Here is a 17944-nt window from a genome sequence, read left to right as displayed (position 1 = left end):
GACAGCAAAAAAATTAAATCAGCCTAAATATCCATCAATAGCAGAAAAGTTATAATACTTCAAAAATACAATAAATTCCTCCTTTGAAAAGGAGAAATTATGTTTCTTTAAGAAATGAATCATCTTTACCAAAAATGGACCAAAAAGCTTCATGTTTATTCAGAAGCTGTAATGAAAGGAAGCCGAATATATGACAAAGAACAGTAATTAGCTAAGTAATCAGGCTGATGAGATTTCAAAATTAAATTTGACTATGCTCTCTATATACAGTCACAAGGGACTCTATTATGTTTTCTTGCATTCAGCGTAAAGAGCAAGATCTTCTTGAAGCCAGACTGTTTTCTCTGTTCTCGCCTGTAACTGGTAAGATGGCTAGATAATTGATGAACATGTGGGTTAAAGATTTTGCGTGTGTTGGGGTGGGGTATGGTTCCTAAACTTATTGGAATAAAACAACCTGCAGAAATTCAGCAAAGTATTTTCATGAATTAGGTTATACTTTATATAATTAACTTTTCGAATCTGATTTTCAGTTTTAAAAAGATGCTAACTAGTAAACAGAAAACATTTTTTTAAATCTTTTCTTTTTGGCCATCAGCAGGTGTGGTAATCCTACTGAGTTATAAATTAAGAGTTAAGGAAAAAAGTATTCAAATTAACAACATGACAATAATTAAAATTCATTAAAATGCTAAGAAAAAAGTATTAAAAAATTTTTTTCCAAATTTTTAAAATCTGGGCTTGAAAACATGGCTCTAGCCATTTCCAACTAGAGAAAATGGTAGTGCAACATGGGAATAGAAGACAAAGTGAGTAATTTGAGCAAGAATTCTTACATGTGAACCTGTACATAAAAACATGCACTGAGACACAACAGAGACAAGACAGCTCCTAAATGATATTTTTATATGTGACTTAGGAGATCAAAATGATTGTATTGGGCTTCCCTGGTGGCGCAGTGGTTAAGAATCCGCCTGCCAATGCAGGGGACACGGGTTCGAGCCCTGGTCCGGGAAGATCCCACATGCCGCAGAGCAACTAAGCCCGTGTGCCACAACTACTGAGTCTGAGCTCTAGAGCCCGTGAGCCACAACTACTGAAGCCCGCGTGCCACAACTACTGAAACCCGCGTGCCTAGAGCCCATGCTCCGCAACAAGAGAAACCACCGCAACGAGAAGCCCGCTCACCACAACGAAGAGCAGCCCCCGCTCACCACAACTAGAGAAAAGCCTGCATGCAGTGACGAAGACCCAACACAGCCAAAAATAAATAAATACATAAATTAATTTTTTTTAAAAAGTGTATTGCCCACACATTCCATAAAATGGGCTTCTAGAACAACCTAGTATAAACCTCCTCTACCCTTTTGGTAATTATATGCACTACACCAAGAAATAGGAGCTGAAAGCTAGGATAAAAATAAGAACTATAAGTTTAAAGAAAAAAAAAACTGAGTCCTCTCAAATTAAAATAAAAATAAACTCATGCCTATTATCAAGAACTGTGATGAGTCTGGCCTACTTGCAAGCTAACAAGTTACCTGCCACCATTTCATGGATGCTAGCAGAAGACACAGGACTTCTGAGTCACAGGCAAAGGATTCTACTCCCCAAGGAGAATGAGCTTCAGATTCACATTGGTTCCCCGTGTCCCCCAGTTCCCACAGGGCAATGCAGAGGGGTCTGGGGGGATACTGCACATGCAATGGGTTTGAATCACAGCTGGGGAACCCTGAACTGAAGGAACACAAATCTTATATCAAGCAAATCTGCCTAACCTCTGTCCCAAAGGAAAACATTATCTTTATTATTCTGGACAATAAATAAATCTGCCCTCTGCTCCACAGGGAGATATTGTGTCTCCCAAGACTGTTCCCTGAAAAGAGAGTCCAGAACAAAGCAGCCAGTGCCTCTGCTCACAAGATGTGCAGAAATACAAAAGAGACATGGAGAACTGTCTCTCAATAATTACACATTTGTTATGGATGAATTTACCCATCACTGAGGCTTTCTCTCCAAGTCTTTCTTGCAGCCCAAGCTGCCTCATTTAATTCCGTCTCTTTTACATTCTGTTCTATATTAATAGATTGTAAGCTCCATAAAAAAAACCCTCTTTTGTTCACTCAAGTATCCTAAGTGCCTAGAACAGTGCCTAAGACAAAGCAGGCACTCAATATACATTCCTGAATCAGTGAATAAATGAACAGGCTCATAATACTGATTCTGTTCTTCAATGTGTTTTCACTCAATAATACAAGGTGAACATCTTTCACTGGCAATAAATATAGACATACTGCTCATTTTTAATGGCTCTGTAACTTATGAAACAGCTTCATAACTTATTTATTCAAGTACCTATCTCTGTTATTAGACTGAGATGCTTGGGACAAGAAATGTTAGGCTTAAATCTAACTTGGAACATACTACACATACACTGGGCAAAACTTAACATCTCAGGGCCTTAGTTTTACATTTGCAAAAATTTTATATTTGATGGGAATAATACCATCAACTTTACAGGCTTACTGTCTGGAATAAATTAAGTAGCATATGCAAAACTCATAGATGTGACTGATCTACTAGAGACACTTAAGATTCGTTCTCTCCCTATGTACACATGGGATTGTTCTGAGTTAATATTGTCTGAAAAGAGAGAAAATGATTTTTTTGTTTGTTTTTGTTTTTAGGCCGCACCGTGCAGCACGTGGGATCTTAGTTCTCCGACCAGGGATCAAATCCGTGCCCCCTGCACTGGGAGTGTGGAGTCTAACCACTGGACCACCAGGGAAGTCCCGAGAGAAAATGATTTTTAAAAAATGACTTCATTAAGGAGTTGGCGTAACTTCAACTGGTTAAGAGACAAGAATAAGGCTATTGATACTGAGAAACAGAGACGGAACAGCACTTTAACAAAACTTTTCACTTTACTTGACTCTACTGCCCCTTTGAGCAACTTCTCTTTAAGGCCAAACTTCCTAGTCAACTACAAACGCTGCCATCTCTAGCTCATTGTCAGGTCTTCCTTTTCCTGAACTGTCTGTTTTGCCCCCTCCTATTCATTGGTTTTATTCTCAGAAACCGTGGAGTATCAGTAAATTCAATGGTCTCTTCCAAGGCACATTTTTCATAACCTCATAGCATTAGCTGTCATAGGTAAATGCTGTCTCCTTGACATAATCTTCTTCTTTGGCTCCCAAGATATCTTGCCAGATAACCAGAAGAACTGAAAATTAAAGTGTAACAAACTCTGAGGAGAGAAAGAACACAGAACTGTTTTACCTTTGACAAAGAACAGGACAAAGAAGTGACTGCAATCAAAATGTGTAAGAAGAAAACAGTAAAAACTCAAATGAATGTTTAAAGGCCAAATGTGGGCTAGAGACACAGTTTAGAATCTCTAGGATCCTAGGCACAGAGAGAATCTACATTCAGTCACCAGCTCTTTTCCATGAGCTGCCCCCAAGTACTCATAAGAAACACTGAAAACAACAGGAAGCCTGAGAGAGTCCCTGTCTGGGTAAGACTTAAAAAGGAAACTCCAGTCACTTTTCAGGCCCTTCTCTCATGGGAAGCAAAAGTCTTAAGCCACTGGGGAAGCCCTAGTTAAAAAGAGCCTCAGCAAAGGTCCACTAGCTTTAAGAGAGGCAGGAAACCCTCATGTCCATTTCAGGCAAAGGCAACTGCCTTCAGGAAAGGAAAGAAGTATAAACTGCCTATCCTTAAGGGAGGGACAGGAATCCCCCTCCCATCCCTACCAAGAGCCTTACAATGAACAACAAGCAGCAGTTAAGTGTGGTGGCTTTGAAATGTGTCAACTCACAACGAACCATGTTTCCCAGAATTTTTTCCCTGTATGTTTCATGTTACTTGAATTACCAGTCATATTTGCACAAGATTGGTGGGTGGAAGTAAAGCAACAGCAATACTGATTTTTATTGATGCTTATATTGTTTATATACATTGTAACTTGTCTGGCTCACCTCGTTAGAATGGGGAGCAACTAGGCCTATAACCATCCTGCCTACCCATAGATCCTCTTTTAGGTTCTTGGAATACTAGGCCAATTTGTGTTTAGGTCCATGACAAAGGGTACCAGTTTCTCCTAAAAAAACACCTACATCTATAAGACTGAAGACAGTGAGAACTGGCATAGATCTTGTTTTCATGGGTTCAGGTTTGTCCTTCCTATCCCCAATTTACCATCATCCCTTCCCAACTGTCTGTCCTGAGGATGTCAAGCCCCAGCAAAAGACATGAAGAAAACAACTTTACAGAGACAGTTTAATGAGTTCCCACAACTATACAAAGTCAAATACCAGTAACACATCTTTGTGTGTATGTCTGTATATCTCCTAGTAATTCTGCTTCTTTGATTGAACTCATTCATGATTAACATTTTCAGCAAACTAGCAACAGAGGGAAACTTCCTCAATCTGGTAATAAGCACCAATAAAAGACCTAAAATATATCACATTTCATGGTGAAAGACTGAATGCTTCCCACTTAAAATCAGGACAATACAAGGAAGTCCACTCTCACCAGTATTATTAAACACAGTCCTGGAAGTTTTAGACATCGGAATAACGTTAAGAAAAAAAAAAAAAGGCACATAGTTTGGAAAGGAAGAAATAAAACAGTCCCTATTGAAAGATGACATGATTTTCCACACAGAAAATCTCCTGGAATATACCCAGAAACCTCTGAGAATTAATACGTAAGTTTTGCAAGATCACAGGATATAAGATCGACACACACAAAAAATCACACTGTTACATACTAACAATGAATGGGTAGAAGTTGAACTTAAACACAATACATTTGGGCTTCCCTGGTGGCACAGTGGTTAAGAATCCGCCTGCCAATGCAGGGGACATGGGTTTGAGCCCTGGTCTGGGAAGATCCCACATGCCATGGAGCAACTAAGCCCACGCGCCACAACTACTGAGCCTGCGCTCTAGAGCCCGCGAGCCACATTACTGAAGCCCACATGCCTAGAGACCATGCTCTGCAACAAGAGAAGCCACCGCAATGAGAAGCCCGCGCACCACAACGAAGAGTACCCCCCGCTCACTGCAACTGGAGAAAGCCCGCACACAGCAACAAAGACCCAACTCAGCCAAAAATAAATAAATAAATAAATAGGTTTATTTAAAAAAAAAACAATACATTAATAATTGCTCAGAAGAAAATTAAATATTTAGACATAAATATAACAAAATATGCTGAAGATATGCATCCTGATAATTATAAAATGCTGATGAAAGAAACCAAAGAACTAAATAACTGGAGTGAGGTACTGTGTTTATGGATCAGAAGACTCAACATAGTAAAGATGCCAGTCCTTCCCAAACTGATATGTGAGTCCAATGCAATTCCTATCAAAATCCCAGCAAGGTATTTTGGAGATAAGGACAACCTTACTCTAAAATTCATACAAAAAGGTAAAAGACATAGAAGAGCTAAAACAATTTTGAAAAAGAATTATTGGGGGAGAAAACGTCACTCAACTTGATGTAAAAACTTACTATATAGCTACAGTAAACAAAACAGTATGGTATTTACAAAGGGACAGACACACAGATCAATGCAAGAGAATAGAGAACACTGATTAGATAGATACACATAAAATGTGCCCAACTGATTTTTAATAAAGGTGCAAAAGCAATTCAATGGAGAAAATACAGACTTTTAAACAAATGGTGCTAGGGCAAGTGGACATTCATAAGCACAAAAATGAACTTCAAGGTAAATCACATACCTCATACAAAAATTAACACAAAATGGGGCTTCCCTAGTGGCGCAGTGGTTGAGAATCTGCCTGCCAATGCAGGGGACACAGGTTCGAGCCCTGGTCTGGGAAGATCCCACATGCCACGGAGCAACTAGGCCCGTGAGCCACAACTACTGAGCCTGCGCATCTGGAGCCTGTGCTCTGCAACAAGAGAGGCCGCGATAGTGAGAGGCCTGCGCATCGCGATGAAGAGTGGCCCCTGCTTGCCGCAACTAGAGAAAGCCCTCGCACAGAAACGAAGACCCAACACAGCCATAAATAAATAAATTAATTAAATTAAATCCAAAAGTTTAAAATAAAAAAAAAATTAACACAAAATGGACCCTGGACTTAAACGTAAAAATATAAGACTATAAAACTTCAGGGAAAAAACACAGGAGGTAATCTCCAGGACCTAGGGTTAAGTTAAGAGTGTTTAGACATCAGACCAAAAGCATAATCCATAAAAGAAAAAAACTGATAAATTGGACCTCTCCAAAGTTAAAAACCTTTACTCTGCAAAAGACTCTATGAAAAGAAGAAAAAGACAAACTACACACTGGGAGAAAATATTTGCAAACTGCATATCTGACAAAGGACTAATACCTAAACTATATAAATAAGTCTCAAAAAACAACAGTGAAAAAACAACAGTGAGAGACATGAAAATACACGCCACTGAAAATATAAAGATGGCAGGACCCCTCCGAGCACCAACAACCAGCTGCGTTGGGACCTGGCCTTACCTGCCAGCTGGCCAGCATCAGCCCAGGACTCCTGCACTGCACAGCCAGCCATACCAGGACCTGGCCCCAGCCACAAGCAGCTGGAAGCCTCTGCACTATGCAGGACCCCACAGCCAAGTGGGCTGGGAGCCAGCCCCATGTAGCAGAGTGCCACAGCAATCAGACCCACCACAACAAAAGGGCCCACACAGCCCACACAGGGGGCACCCCTAGGTCATACAACTCTGGTGACCTGAGGGGAGTGTACTTATTCCACAAGCTGCACGGCACGGCCAAAAAAAAGAAGACATAACAATTGTAAATATATTTGCACCTAACATAGGAGCACATAGGACATATAAACCAAATATTAACAAACATAAAGAAATTGACAGTAACATAATACTACTAGGGGACTTTAACACTCCACTTACATCAATGGATAGATCATCCAGACAGAAAATCAATAAGGAAACACTAACCTTAAACAACCTATCAGGGACTTCCCTAGTGGTCCAGTGGTTAAGAATCCGCCTCCCAATACAGGGGACACAGGTTCAATCCCTGGTTGGAGGACTAATATCCCACACACCATGAGGCAACTAAGCCTGCACTCTCTAGACCCGTGCACCACAACTAGAGAGCCCACATGCCACAACTACTGAGCCCACATGCTATGGGTATATTCCAGGAGATTTTCTATGTGGAAAATCATGTCATCTTTCAATAGGGACTGTTTTATTTCTTCCTTTCCAAACTATGTGCCTTTTTTTGAATGAGACAAGGATGCCCACTCTTGGCACTTTTATTCAACATAGTACTGGACGTCCCAGACACAGCAATCAGACAAGAAAAAGAAATAAAAGGAATCCAAACTGGAAAGGAAGAAGTAAAACTGTCACTGTTTGCAGATGACCTGATACTACATATGGAAAGTCCTAAAGATACTACCAAAAAAGTATTAGAATGAATGAATTCAATACAGTTACAGATACAAAATTAATATATAGAAATATTTGTTTCTATGCAGTAACAATAAACTACCAGAAGGAGAAATTAAGCAAAAAATCCCATTAACAATTGCATCAAAACGAATAAAACACTTAGGAATAAATCTAACCAAGGAGGTATAAGACTCAGAAAACTATAAAACACTGATAAAAGAAATTGAAGATGACACAATTGGAAAGATATACTGAGTTTGTGGATTGGAAGAATTAATATTGTTAAAATGTTTACACTACCCAAGGCAAGCTATAGATTCAATGCAATTCCTATCAAAATACCAATGGCATTTTTCATAGAACTAGAATAGATAATTCTAAAATTTCTATGGAAACACAAAATACCCCAAATAACCAAAACAATCTTTAGTAAGAACAAAGCTGGAGGTATCACACTCCTTGATTTCAAACTATACTACAAGCTAAAGCAAATAAACAGTATGGTACTGGCACAAAAACAGACACACAGATCAACGGAACAAAATAGAAAACATAGAAATGAACCCACACGTACATAGTCAATCAATCTACGACAAAGGAGGCAAGAATACAGAATGAAGGGAAAGATAGCCTCTTCAGTAAATGGTGTTGGGAAAACTGGACAGCTACATGCAAAAGTATGAAACTGAACAAACTTTCTCACATCATACACAAAAATTCAAAATGAATTAAAGACTTAAATGTGAGACCTGAAACCATAAAACTTCTAGAAGAAAATATAGGCAGTATGCTCTTTGACCTCAGTCTAAGTAATATTTTTTTTTATTTGTCTCCTCAGCAAGGGAAACAAAAGCAAAAATAAACAAATGGGAGTACATCAATCTAAAAAGCTTTCTGCACAGTAAAGGAAACTATCTACAAGACTAATAGACCACCAATTGAATGTTAAAAGATTTTTGCAAACAATATATTTCATAAGGGGTTAATATCCAAACTACACCAAAAACTCATATGATGCAATATCAAAACAAAACCCGAGGGACTTCCCTTGTGGCGCAGTGGTTAAGAATCCACCTGCCAGTGCAGGGGACATGGGTTTGATCCCTGGTCTGGGAAGATCCCACATGCTGCGGAGCAGCTAGGTCCGTGTGCCACAACTACTGAGCCTTTGCTCTAGAGCCCACAAGCCACAACTACTGAGCCTGCGTGCCACAACTGCTGAAGCCCACGTGCCTGGAGCCCATGATCCGCAACGAGAAGCCACTGTAATGAGAAGCCCACACGCCGCAATGAAGAGTAGTCCCCGCTCGCCGCAACTAGAGAAAGTCCGCGCAGAGCAACGAAGGCCCGATGCAGCCAATTAATTAATTAATTAATTAATTAAAAACCCAATTATAAAATGGGCAGAAGACCTGAACAGACATTTTTACAAGGAAGACATACAGATGGCCAATGCGCACATGAAAAAATGCTCAACATCAGTAAACATCATGGAAATGTAAATCAAAACCACAATAAGATATCACCTCACACCTGTCAGAAAGGCTATTATCAAAAAACAACAAATAACAAGTGTGGGAGAGGATGTGAAGGAAAGGAAACCCTCATGCACTGTTGGTGGGAATGCAAATTGGTACAGTCACTATGGAAAACAGTATGGAGGTTCCTCAAAAAACTAAAAAGAGAACTACCATACTATCCAGTGATTCCACTTCTAGGTAATTTCCAGAAGAAAACAAAAGCATTAATTCGAAACAATATATGCACCCCTATGTTCATTGTAGCATTATTTACAGTAGCCAAGATGTGGAAGCAACCTAACTGTCCATCAACAGATGAATGGATAAAAAAGATGTGGTGCATATATATGCAATGGAATACTACTCAGCCATGAAAAGGATGAAATTTTGCCATTTACAACAACGTGGATGGACCCGGAGGATATTATGTTAAGTGAAGTAAGTCAGAGAGAGAAACAAAAATATCACATGATTTCACTTACATGTGAAATCTTAAAAACAAAATAAATGAACAAACGTAACAGAACAGAAACAGACTCATAGATACAGAGAACAAACAGGTGGTTGCCTAAAGGGAGGTGGTTGGGGGGAATAGTTGAAGGAGATTAAGAGGTACAAACTTCCAATTACAAAATAAATGAATCACATCAATGAAATGTACAGCTTAGGAAATACAGTCAATAATATTGTAATAACTTTGTATGGTGACAGATAGTAACTATACTGATCGTGGTGATTATTTTGTAGTGTACATAAATATCGAATCACTATGTTGAGCACCTGGAACTAAATTAAGTACTTCAATTAAAAATTGATACTTCAATTTAAAATACTTCAATTAAATACAACACTTCAATTAAAAAAAAGAATAAGAAAATATAAAGATAGTTTAAAAAAACCAAAAGCACATAAAAAGATGCTCAAAATTAACCATTAGGGAAATTATAAATTTAAACCACGAGTTACCATTACACACTTATTAGAATTACTAAAATAAAAAACAGTGGCAACACTAAAAAAATTTTTAAAAATTAAAAAAAAAAAAAAAAACAAAAACCAGTGGCAACACTAAATGCTGCTGATGATGCAGAGAAACTGGATTGCTCATACGTGGCTGATGGGAACATAAAACGGTTCAGCCATACTGGAAAAAGGTATGGCAGTTTCTTACAAAAGTAAACAATGTGCTTATCATATAGTGCAGTAACTACAATTCTTGGACATTTATCCCAGAGATGAAAATTTATGTTCATACAAAAACCTGTATATGGATGTTCGTAACAGCTCTCTATTTAATAGTCAAAAACTGGAAACAGGGCTTCCCTGGTGGCGCAGTGGTTGAGAATCTGCCTGCCAATGCAGGGGACACGGGTTCAAGCCCTGGTCTGGGAAGATCCCACATGCCGCGGAGCAACTAGGCCCGTGAGCCACAACTACTGAGCTTGCGTGTCTGGAGCCTGTGCTCCGCAACAAGAGAGGCCGCGATAGTGAGAGGCCCACGCACCGCGATGAAGAGTGGCCCCCGCTTGCCACAACTGGAGAAAGCCCTCGCACAGAAACGAAGACCCAACACAACCAAAAATAAATAAATAATTAATTAATTAATTAAGAAAGCAACTTTAAAAAAAAAAATTAAATACAGTTTAAAACAAAAACTGGAAACAATACAAATATCTTCAACAAATGAACGATTAGTTATATATTCATATCATGAAATACTAATCAACAATAGAAAGAAATAAACTATTGTACACACAACCTGGATGAATCTTAAGGGAATTACGCAGAGTGAAAAAAGCCAATCTCAAAAGTTTACATGCTGTTATTTATAACATTACATATATGTTATTTATGTAACATTCTTGAAATGACAAAATTATAGAAAGGGAGAACAGATTAGTAGTTACCAGGGGTTAGCCGTTGGGAGGGAAGGATGTAGCTGTGGCTAAAAATGGGATCACAAAGGACTATTGCGATGAAACTGTTCTGTACCTTAAATATGGTGGTAACCACTTTAGTCTATTAACATTAATTAACATTAATTTATTAAAATTATTAGAGAAATGCAAATCAAAACTACAATGAGGTATCACATCACACCGGTCAGAATGGCCATTATCAAAAAATCTAGAAACAATAAATGCTTTAAAGGATGTGGTGAAAAGGGCACCCTCCTCCACTGTTGGTGGGAATGTAAATTGATACACCACTATGGAGAACAGTATGGAGGTTCCTTAAAACACTAAAAATAAAAAGCAATCCCACTACTTGGCATATACCCTGAGAAAACCATAATTCCAAAAGAGTCATGTACCACAATGTTCACTGCAGCACTATTTACAACAGTCAGGACATGGAAGCAACCTAAATGTCCATTGACAGATGAATGAATAAAGAAGATGTGGCACATATTTACAATGGAATATTACTCAGCCATAAAAGGAACAAAATTGAGTTATTTGTAGTGAGGTGGATAGACCTAGAGTCTGTCATACAGAGTGAAGTCAGAAAGAGAAAAACAAATACCATATGCTGAAACATATATATGGAATCTAAAAAAAAAAAAAATGGTACTGATGAACCTAGTGGCAGGGCAGAAATAAAGACACAGACATAGAGAATGGACTTGAGGACATGGCGGGGGAGGGGGAAACTGGGGTGAAGTGAGAGTAGCATCGACGCATATACACTACCAAATGTAAAACAGATAGCTAGTGGGAAGCAGCAGGATAGCAAAGGGAGATTAGCTCCGTGCTTTGCGACGACCTAGAGGGGTGGGATTGGGAGGGTGGGAGGGAGGCTCAAGAGGGAGGGGATATGGGGATATATGCATGCATATGGCTAATTCACTCTGTTGTACAACAGAAATTAACACAGCATTGTGAAGCAATTATACTCCCATAAAGATGTATTAAAAAAATAATAATAAAATAAAAATTTTTTTAAAAATTAAATTAATTAAAATCAGTGCTAAAATTGCATGGAACTAAATACACACACATGCAAAAGTCCATGTAAAACTGGGGAAATCTGAATAAGATTCATAGATCTATCTATGTCAATTTCCTGATTGTGATATATTAATATAGTTGTACAAGATATTACCATTGGGAAATTGAGAGTATATGAGATCTCTTTGTATTATTTCTAACAACTGCACATGCATCTACAGTTATCTCTAAATTAAAAGTTAAAGTGCCAAACAAAACAAAACCTTCCCACAAAGAAAACTCCAAGCTCAGATGGCTTCAATGATGAAATCTATCAAACATTTAAGGAAAAGGTAATTTCAAGTCTACACAAACTCTTCAGAAAAAGAGAAGAACACTTCCAACACATTTATGAGGCCAGCATTATCCTGATACCAAAAACAGGCAAAAATATAACAACTGTGAGCTAATATCCTTAAAGAACAAAAACACAAAATTCTTACCAAAAGTGAAGCCAGCAATATATAAAGGACAATTTATCATAACCAAGTAGGATTTGGCCCAGGAATTGAATGTTGGTTCAACATTCAAAAATCAATCAATATGTTAACATAATCTATGAAACAGAAATCATATAATCAACTCAACAGACGCAGAACAAACCCTGACAAAATTCAACAGCTAGTCATGATAACCACTCTCAGCAATTTAAGAGTAGAAGGGGATTTCTTCAATGGGTATCTACAAAAACCTACAGTCAACAATGTATTTAATAGTTAAAGACTGAATGCTTTCCAGGATGAGGAATAAGGCAACAATGTCCACTCTTACTACTTCCTTTCAAGATTCTACTGGAGTCCTGGTCAATGCAATTAAGCAAGAAAATAGAAAACGGAAGAAAAAAATAACATAGGTAAAAAAGGAAGAAATTTTGTTTTTTTGGTTTTTTTTTTTTTGGTCACACCACGCTCCTTGTGGGATCTTAGTTCCCCAACCAGGGATTGAACCTGGTCCCTCTGGGCAGTGAGAGCACCAAGTCCTAATCACTGTACCGCCAGGGAAATCCCAGGAAGAATCTTAATATGCAGTGACATAATCATCTACATAAAATCCAAAAAAGCCTGCAAAAAAAAAATTTTATAAGAACTAATGAGTAGGGCTTCCCTGGTGGCACAGTGGTTAAGAATCCACCTGCCAGTGCAGGGGTCACAGGTTCAAGCCCTAGTCCGGGAAGATCCCACATGCCCCGGAGCAACTAAGCCCGTGCGACACAACTAATATTTTAATAATTAATAGTCATTATTAACTATTAAAATCAGACCTTTTTTAGCTTTCATTGACATTTTAAGACTAAAGAAACAAAATACAAATACTTCACTAACTTTTCCCCAGTAGTTAACAAGGAGGCAAAACTCAGAATTTTCTGACCCTCATAAAATATGTTTTAACCCGGCAACACTTTATGAAGAACTTGGTAAGTCTGAATATAGATGTATTCAAGATACGCTAAAGACTAATCTAAATGCAAAATTATCCATTTCAATACATACTGACCCTAATGATATTCAAAGGACATAGACTTCCTAATTGCCTGAACGAAAGAAGATTTCAATCTCCACTATAAGGCTGTCACTGGCTTAGTGCTATAGTCTGAATGTTCGTGTCCCCCCCATCACCCCACCCGGACCAATTCCTCTGCTGAAATACTAATTAGGAGGTGGGAATCTTTGGGAGGTGATTAGGCTTGGATTAGTGCCCTTATAAAAAAGATCCCAGAGAATTAGCTCACTTCTGCCTTGTGAGGTTATGGTGAAAAGATGGCTATGAACCAGGGAGCAGGCCCTCACCAGACTCAGAACCTGACCATGTGAGCACCCTTATCTCAAGCTTCCAGCCTCCAAAACTTTGAAAAATAAATTTATGTTGTTCAAAAGCCACCCAGTTTATGGTATTTTGTTACAGCATCCCAAGTTGACCAAAACACTGCCTCATCATAATTTAAACACTTTGTAAACATATAATACATTAGGGCAAACAGCTCCCTTGAAAATTTCCCTTAAATTGCTTTCTGTTAGTCAATTACTGTCTTTTAATTCAGAAGGGTTAGAAAGTGTAAATTCAAATTGTAGGCAAGCCTGTCTAAAATGAGAGAAATAGGAAGAGAAAGAAGAAATGTACAGATGATAGTTTCTTTTATAAGTAATGTTTATCTCTATAAAACTGTAATGAAATATGTATGGCTAATAAATTATTATAACAATCATTGAGTTCCAAAAGCACTACTCTATAACTAGTATACGGTTATCTTAAGAAACATTTAGACCTAAAGGTGTCTCTGACTCTGGACTTTGACAATTGCTCTTTAAAAAAATAAATCCTCCATTGAAATTTAGATCGGGCTCACAAAGATTACAATCCCTGGCCTAGCCTCTGAATCCATGCTAAACAAAACACTTCATTGGTTCAGGTGAATCTTGTGAATTTGTGTGCTATAAGTAAACATATGCATCTTCTTCTAAATAACACATGACAAATTACCTTTATTCTCACAATATAAAAGGATGTTTTGTGAACTGCAATTTTTTTTGATGGGAGGAAAAGAGAAAATTAACCAAATTTAAATAAAATCACCTGTAAAACATGAATACTACTATTGAAAAGGCACATGCTATAGTTAATTTGAAATGCACATGTTACAAGAAAAATCTGTCAATTGCTTCTATCCCAATTTTACTGTTATTTAGAAGTAATTCATTATTAGAAATACAAATAATGAAGATAAATTAGAAAAATATCTAACCTACAATACTATAAACAATCAAAATGTTTAAATATTGAAGTCCCCCACCAAAAAAAATCTATTTACTTTTTAAAACACTTGGACTTTTTAAAAAGAAGACTTTATAAGAGTACTTCAAAATATCATTTTTTAAAAATCTCATTAATTCAGGCAATACCAATGTGGATTTTGCTGTTTCCTGCTAAGCCAAGATTAGCACTGGAGTGTGGAAGAGATGGATAAACTAAAGGTGTAAAGAAAGTCTCCTAAGGCTAAGAAATTACTCTTCAAGCTATTTTTGAATATTTAAAAAAACCACTTTTAAAGGATGTGCTAATTATAAAGTATATATTACTACCACATTTAAAATATTATGTAAGATATGGAATTTCCTGCATGAATATACATATATTTGAAAATCTATAATTTCGACTTTCTACTAAAGACAGTGGACTCCTACTCTTCAATTCTCCTCCACCCAACACACGAGCTCCACTCCCATTATGGAGCTAGAAGAGGAAGGGAAAAAGATAATGTATGGTTTTATATTTTAATTGACTCTATCATACATACAGCTGAAGTAACTGAACCAGTAGAAAACATTAATACATAAACCTACATATAAGTACTACTTATTTAAATGCTCCAACTAATAGAGATAAAGGACCATATATAAATTCATTGGTGTAGAACACAAGTTTTTTTTAAGCTAAAATTAAGTTCTTTCTCAGCAAGTAAGTATTAAAAGAAATACTGCACATCTTTTAGGTTAATGGTTTAAAAAAGCTCTCTACTGATATTAAATTTTAAAATGATTAATCACCACCCCAGGTACTTATCCTAGAACAAATGCACAAAAAGCATGTGCAAGGAGGTTCACTGTAGTGCTGTTAGTAACAGCAAACGTCCAAAAAAATAAAGAAAGGTTGAGTCGACGATGACACCTTCATACCTTTAAATACTCTGCAACAGTTTAAAAGACTGTATAGATCTATTTTTACTGCCATGCAAAGATCTCCAAGATGTAATGTAAAAAAAAAAAGCAAGTTGCAAAACAGTGTTTACAGTATGACACCATATATTCAGGTCACACACACTCCTACAGCATTTCTACATATACACATGTGCTTGTAAGAATTCAAAGAAAAAGGTCTGGAAGAATATTCAAGAAACAGAGAACATTGTTACCTCTCAAAGAGTGTGTGTGTGAAACTGGAATGGGAGAAATCACAAAGATTTGTGCTTCATTCTTATTAAGTTTTTACAAGGAGAATGTATTCATGTCACTTGAGACACTAAAAAACATGAGCAACGGAAAAAAATGCCTGCTAACTTCTCTCAAATAACTCACAAACCGGAACTGTTAGGTGTAGCGAAATTTCATTTTCTTTTATTGATTTTAAGTCAAAACCAAATGACATCAACAAATACCTAGCAAAAAGTAACAAAATTGCAAAGAAAAAATTTTTAGTGATGTTGTCTTATCTTCAAATTAAAAAAAAAAAAAAAAAGAAGAAAGAGTAATGAAAGATTGTAGAGGAAGGAAGAAAAAAGACCCCTACTAAATCCGTCCACTTTTAGCTCAGGCGTGACCCAGAATCCTCACAAATCCGCTTTACGCAAAACGAAAAAAACTGGACTACCGTTCCCCCAAGTATCGAAGGTTGTTTTTAGAAAGCTTAACTAAGTAACAGTAAATGCCAAGTGTGTTTCACAGGGGTGGGAATGGGAACGTGAAACCCTACACCTCCTTAAAGCGGTCGAAACGACCGAACAGCAGAGTCCAGCTGGGAAAGCGCGCGGGGGTGGGGAGAGCTCAGCTATCACTTTCAGGTTTTGGCTCCGAGCCGCACAAGAGTTTACACCGAGTCTGTTTGGAGCGTGGAGTCCCCGAGGGAGGTCAACGCGTCGCCACGGACACCTAAGCCCTCCCGAGACTTTAGGGGAGGGGCGGTCAACACAAACTTAGGTCCTTCGGCTGAGCGAGGAGAGCGGTGGAGAAGAGCAAAAGCGCCAACTTCTGCTCTAAACGCGGCAGCTCGGGGAGGTTCGACAAGTCTTCTCCCGAGTCCCACTCCAGAAGCGACCCCAGTACCTTTCCCGGCCAGTACCGTCTGCCCCCTGTCCGGCCCCACGAAGGAAAACCCAGTAAGGGCGGCGGCTGGCACCATGAAAGAGGGACTTAGCCATGGGAGGAAACGGGCACGGGGTCCGTCCGCCGAGGTCCACCCAGCACCTCGGCGTCTCTGGGGCTTCCCTGCCCAGGCGCTGTCCCACCTCCAAGAGCCCCAGCGGCGTGGCCCCCTCCCCCACCTCTGGGCGGCGACCTCAGCGCCACCGCCCCAGGGCCCCCGCTCACCCAGGTAGCGGCTCCGCAGCCGGGACGGGTCCTCCAGCCCGAGGGATCTTTTCCTCACGTCCCACAACAGGTGTGGGCAGCAGCCACCCCGAGACATGGCTCCGCCGGGCCGGGGGAGGAGAGGAGACCACCGCGTGGGGGAGGGGAAGAGGGGGAGGGGACACGCGGATCAACACGCGCGCCGGGCCTCGCGGTAGCAGCGAGTTAGATGGCGGTGTCAGCGGCAGCGCCTTCGCCCCCGAAGCCCGGCCGCACCCGGGCCTGAGCTCCCCTCATACTCTCCTTCTCAAGACTACCCAGAACATCCAGAGATCAGCAACAGTCCCCTCCCTCGGCACCCCCTCCTACAGGGGGAGGTGGAGGAGGCGGAGGCGGCCTCGACTCCTCCCTCTCCTCGTTCTGGACACCCTCCCTTTCAAGCCTTTCTCGCGAGATGACGACCACCCTGGAGACTGAGGCCGGTGTGTGCCAGGGCTGCCCTTACCCTAGAAAAGTGGGTTCAGACCACTCTAGTCAAATCCTTAATACTCTGGATAAATGAGGAATAGAAACGGAAGAAGCTGAAATCGGAAGTCTCGCGCTCACGAGTCTCATTCCAAAGGAAGCAACAGAGTTGTGCGGCGTCATCTTTAATCGGGTCAGGAAGGCCCGAAAAGCCCATTTTATCTAGGGGCCTCCTTAACCAAAGTGAAAGGGGATTAGCGCCGGTGCAACTTCACTTTCCCTTCTCCAACATGGCCTCCGGGCCAGGAAGAAGAAATTGTAGGTTTGGTCTGAACCCCGCCCACGCCCCGGGGCGGGCCAATCACCGCGGGCAGCTCTGCTTGCGCAAGCGCGCTGCCGGTAGGGCGCCGGGTTGTCTCGGTGAGGTTGTCCTTTTGCCACCTGTTTCCATGACTCCTCCTCTCTCTAGGCAG

General features: G+C 39.6%; 1 protein-coding gene across 7 annotated transcripts in view; it reads right to left on the bottom strand.

Moving 5' to 3' along the window:
* Positions 1 to 17390, bottom strand: part of DCAF6 (DDB1 and CUL4 associated factor 6) — a 166118-nt gene extending 148728 nt beyond the window's left edge. For 5 of the 7 annotated variants that reach the window (XM_059935645.1, XM_059935654.1, XM_059935662.1 and 2 more), the window contains exon 1: positions 17028 to 17390. In XM_059935645.1, coding sequence (XP_059791628.1) covers positions 17028 to 17124 — 97 coding nt within the window. In that variant the 5' untranslated portion in view covers positions 17125 to 17390. The remainder of the gene's footprint in view (positions 1 to 17027) is intronic. The other 2 variants (XM_059935682.1, XM_059935702.1) reach the window with 1 other exon arrangement.
* Positions 17391 to 17944: the final 554 nt, after the last annotated feature.

Source organism: Balaenoptera ricei, chromosome 1 (assembly GCF_028023285.1).
Source record: "Balaenoptera ricei isolate mBalRic1 chromosome 1, mBalRic1.hap2, whole genome shotgun sequence".
Classification (NCBI taxonomy): Eukaryota; Metazoa; Chordata; class Mammalia; order Artiodactyla; family Balaenopteridae; genus Balaenoptera; species Balaenoptera ricei.
The sequence above is the reverse complement of the archived record's forward strand: the minus strand, read 5'-3'. Positions and strand labels throughout refer to the sequence as shown.